The following is a 4,895-nucleotide window of genomic DNA, read 5'->3' on the forward strand; positions in this document are numbered from 1 at the left end:
TGCATGTCCCAGAGCCCTGATGAAGCCCCCAAAGCGCTCCCCTCCTCCGGCTCCCGAAATCAGCCCGGTTTCTTGCACAGCCCCCCTGGGGCCCCCTTACCCCGTCCTCCCTCCCTCAACACCCCCAGGGTCCAGGGGGATTCTACAAGGTGATGTCCCCCCGTCACTGCCACTGCCACAAACGGTCCTTCCCAGGGGAGGGGGGAGCTGGGGGGGTTTCAGTCTTGAAATCAATCTTGCAGCGGTGGGCGGGCGGCGGCACTGCACCCTGAGCTCTCTGGGTAGCCTGGCCGGGCGGCTGCTCCGCACCTGGGCACGCCTGGTCGGGGGCTGCGGAAGGCGCCGAGCTGTGCCGGAGGACGATGAAGGTGGGTTCCGGGCCTTTAAGGAAAAGATGGCTGACATAGCCTGCCGGTGGAGGAAACTCCATGCCAAGAAAAACCAGCTGAAAACCTACATGGAGAAATCTTTGAGGAGGTTAAAGTTACGCCTGCTCCTGATCAGCTCCACTGATGTGACCCTGAGCCACAGCGCCACCTTCTCACCTCCCCTGGGGAGACAGTCTTGGGCCAGCACTTCTGTCCAAGCCTCCCTTGAACCTGGCGGGGTGAGGAACAGGACTGGCAGGGCATGGGGGTTTGTACTGCAGATGGGGAAAGCCCTGATAGCGCTTGGGCAGCAGAGAGCTTGTCCAGTACCAGTGTGATCTCCTGGTGGGGGAAACATCACTAGGAAGATGATCAGCTGCGAGTCCAAGCTCTGAAGAAAGCCGTGAGAGAAAGAGAGGAGAAAACACAAAAGGAGATGGAGCTTTTGAGGGCTAAGAAGAAACTCGAAGCCCTGAAAAAGGAACACCAGAAGCTCAGCAGCCAAGTGCAGAAGCACTCCATCTTCAAAAACTACCTGGAGGATGTGGTGAAGATCTCCCCACAGGTGAGTTCGGACATGAGAGACAGATCATGGCCTCAGGGAGGGCTGTATGTGGATGTTAAACCTGGAGGAGATAAGGCAAGTCCAGGGAAATCATGACACTTGGTCAAACCCAGACACCTCAGGTGGGATGGGAGGAGGTTCCCTGCTAGCCAGGTGAGCCAAGGGGACCAGAGTGAGGGGAGGAAAAGCAGAAAAGGAGATGAAGGCTTGAGAAAACCCAAGAAAAAGTGTTAGAAGGGGGAACAGCACAGAGCTGAGGGGCATGGGGACCCCTTTGTGTCACTGTTTCACGTGACATGGATGGTTTGGGAGAAGGGCCAAGCTGCCCGAGAATGGGAGCCCAGGCAGCTGTCGGGAAAGCTGAGCCCTCTCTCAAGGGTGTGCGGGCATCCCTCCCTGCATCGCTCGCACTCCTGCGGCCCGGCTGCCCCATTCCCATGGCTGGGTGACTTGGCCCTGGCAGCTGCACTTGTGCTTTGTTTCCTATCAGAGCACTGGGGGGTGGTACAACATCTCCCCTTGCTGCTGGCAGTGGCAGCTCTGGGACCAGCACAATGGGGCCATCAAACAGGGAATGTGGCGACGCTCACAAACCAACTGAGGCAGCAGGCTCGCCAAGAGGGAAAATCTTTCAGCTGGGGGAGGTGTTGTCCCTGGTCAGGACAGGGTGCCAAACAGCACGAGACTTGCAGTCATGAGGGGAGGGCAGGGGCACTACTAAACCCAGGATCCTTGTGCTGCAGTTTGAGGACATCCAGGACGTCATTTCCCACTACAAGCTGCTGGTGAGGACGTGCAAGGACCTGCAGCAGTCCCAAGAGAAGGACAGGGAAATGATGGAGCAAGCCAAGGTGCTCCTGGATCAGTATGAGGCAGAGAAAGCAGCTGAGATCCTGCAGTGCCAAAATGAGCTGGAGCAGCTCCAACGACATTTTGCGCAGGCTCAAAGTGATGTCCGCTTCTGGGTGAGGAACTGCGGGATGGGCAGGGGAAGATCTCCAAGGCCTGGCTGGGTGAAGCCACAGGGTCATGGCAAGGCACAGTGGCAGACTTTGTAATTGGAGGAGATGCCTCATTTCATCCCTGCAGCAAGGGGTGCAGAATGACATATGACAGACCAGGTCTGGAGCAGGTTATGTCTGGGCTTAAAACAAGTCCAAAAGTGACCCAACTGGTGGTCATCTGGGCTGTACCAAGGCACATGAATGTGTAGAAACGCGCGCAGCTCTGCTGGCCTCTGTTCCCTTTGCATCGCTCTGAGGGGGCCTTGCCAAATTCCCTTCCTGGATACTCCAGGCTGCAGGAGTTGAGTCCCACCAGGCAAAGCTGGAAAGCGTGTGGTCTGGGCGGGTGGTGGTGGGATGCGCTGCCTCTAGGGTGTCAACTATCGGGGTATCTGGAAGACCCACTAGAATGAGGGGTGCAGGAGCTGGCAGAGAGATGGGGCTGCTCAAGGAGTAGCTGTGGTAGTTCCTGGATCTGCTTCCACCACACCAAGCTGAACCAGCTCCAGCATAGCCCTGGGTGAGGACAGGTTCTTCCTAGCAAAACAAAGGAGTGTGGAAGCCAGGCTCTCCAGCACTGAAGCAGCATCTTTGCTGGGACATATCACCATGCTGTGTGTCTGATGGGCTGATGAGGGACAGACGCTACAATATGTGGATGGCATTCCTACTGAAAACGCTCAAAAGTGGTTTATAGACGGAAGCAGCCAGCCCTGAGGTGATCTGGACCTTTGCCAAAAATCCTTTCCCACAAAAGGCAGAGATAATTGCCCTTACTCTGCCCTGGAACTAGCTCAAGGTAAAACTGTTAGTATCTATACTGACTCCAAGGATGCTTTCAGGGCTGTGCATGTGCACAGAGCAATTTGGAAAGAAAAGGGACTTTTGAACTCTCAAGGCAAACAGATCAAGCATGCGGAGGAGATATTGGAACTACTGAAGCAGTTCAACTTCCTAAGAAAACAGCAATCACGCACATTAAGGCGCACCAGAAAGTGAGCTCGGAATCGGAAAAGGCTGGCGGACAGAGAGGCAAACCAAACGGCTCAGCACAAGGTAAAAACACAAAGTGCTCTCGTCCTTGGTGGGCAGGTCTCTTTAACAGGTAAGCCAGAGTGTACTAAAGAGAATCGAAACTCATCGTAGATTTAAAGGAATCACATCATAAGGAAGGGTGGGCTCAAACGCCCCAGGGAAAACTTACCACCCCCTCTCATCTGGTTTGGCCTTTAGGAAGGGAAGAACAGAAGAAGGGGCCTTGGGGACTAGAACCACTACGCAAACATTTGATTAGGGAAACAGGAGCTAGAGATTTGTCTGTCACTGTGGAAGAGGTGACAGCGGTGTGATCTTTGCCTCCAGACTAATCCCAAAAATATGCCCAAGCTAGAAATGGGTCAAATGGGGAAAGGGAATGGGCCTGGACCACAATGGCAAACTGATTGTTCAGAACTCCCAGGAAAAGGGGGGTACCGATATTTGTTGGTATTAACTGATGTTTTTTCAGGTTGGCCAGAAGCGTTCCCTACCAGGACAGCAAAAGCTTAGGAGGTGACTAGAACATTGATACACAAAATAATACCAAGGCTTGGAGTCCCAGCTGTTAGATCCTCTGATTGAGGGCCACATTTTACTGACGAGTATGTGAAGTCTTTTGCAGAGAACTTTGAAACCATAATAGGAAGGTCCATTTCAAGACCCCCTGACTGCTACCAATATTAGAGAACAGAATGCCTGGATTTGCCATTCTAGAGTGAAGAAAGCCTGCGAAACACCACGGAGAGTAACCCGGGTGCAACCTGGAAAGCTCTGTTTTTCACAATCACCTTTTGGTGCTTCTGGGGGACCAGCCTGGGTGGTGCTTCCCGCATTGGGAAGAAGAAACCCAAAAGAACAAACAAGTAGAATTTTTGGTAGATATGGGGGCAACACTAATGGAAACCTGGAAAGAAGAAACTTCAACCCCATGATGGGAGGGGCCTTTTTCTTGTTTTGTTAACTACAGAACCAGCTGTTTGGAGGGCAGAGAAAAGATGGACACACGTCTCTCAAGCTAAAGGACCCCTGACAGAAGAAAGAACCTTGAAAGTATCTCAAGAACCGGGCGAACTGAAATTGAAGTTGACTCGGGGTTGTAAATGGACTGTGGTATAAGTATATCCACAAAGGGAACTTACCAACAGGATTGTGTAATAAATGTCTAAGAATAGAAGATCAGGAAACCAGAGCTCAGTTGAGGATTCTAGTTGCCACTGGAAGAATAGAAAAAAAATAGCCAAGAATGGTGGGAGGTATTTACTGAAGGGGTGAATGGGAATTTAGAGAGTCCACCAGTGATGAAAAGAATAGAGTGCAGACAGAGAAATCAAATTCCGTGTTGCTCCTGTTATTCCTAGGAAGTGAAGGCCAAGAGTTGGGAAACGATAATCGCCACGCTAACGACAAAAACAGGAAAGGCGGGGACACAGCCCTCGCTGCCGAGAAGACGACGAACTCGGCTGCCGGCTGCAACCTGCTTGGCCAGAGAGCGTGGAAACCTGGACCTGATCCTCTTGCCAGGAGCGGTGACTTATTGTTCCCAACTTAGCCTGGCTAATCCCTGTACCAAGTGCTACGAGCGTGTGAGAATAGGAAGACTAACCCAGTATGTTCTAAATTATCACACTCGTATTAATTCTGGATGTTATGATAGAACAAAATTGGAGAAGTGTGAAATCCAAGGGCAGAAATTATGGGTAGCAACTAACCTAGAGAAAGGTGGACTCGGTGTAGGCTCTGCCTCCTGCCCTAGGGGAGAACAGAGGATCTGTTTTACACAAGTTGGTAGGAGGGCCTATTCAGATGGAGGGGGAGTGCAAGACAAAACTTGAAACAGAGAGGAGTTTAATAAATGCCCCATAGGAGGAATGCAAACTTGGAAAGATGGTGAAAGGCCTGCACAAAGAATATCTGAATACT

At 51.9% G+C, this 4,895-nt stretch overlaps 1 protein-coding gene across 1 annotated transcript; it reads left to right on the forward strand.

Moving 5' to 3' along the window:
• Positions 1-711: 711 nt before the first annotated feature.
• On the forward strand, positions 712-2,345 carry LOC139828398 (coiled-coil domain-containing protein 42-like). Its single transcript, XM_071810754.1, has 3 exons — positions 712-933; positions 1,677-1,805; positions 2,310-2,345. Exons 1-3 carry the CDS (start codon positions 805-807, stop codon positions 2,343-2,345), a joined length of 294 nt encoding a protein of 97 aa, XP_071666855.1. The 5' UTR covers positions 712-804.
• Positions 2,346-4,895: the final 2,550 nt, after the last annotated feature.

Source organism: Patagioenas fasciata, chromosome 7 (genome assembly GCF_037038585.1).
Source record: "Patagioenas fasciata isolate bPatFas1 chromosome 7, bPatFas1.hap1, whole genome shotgun sequence".
NCBI lineage: Eukaryota > Metazoa > Chordata > Aves > Columbiformes > Columbidae > Patagioenas > Patagioenas fasciata.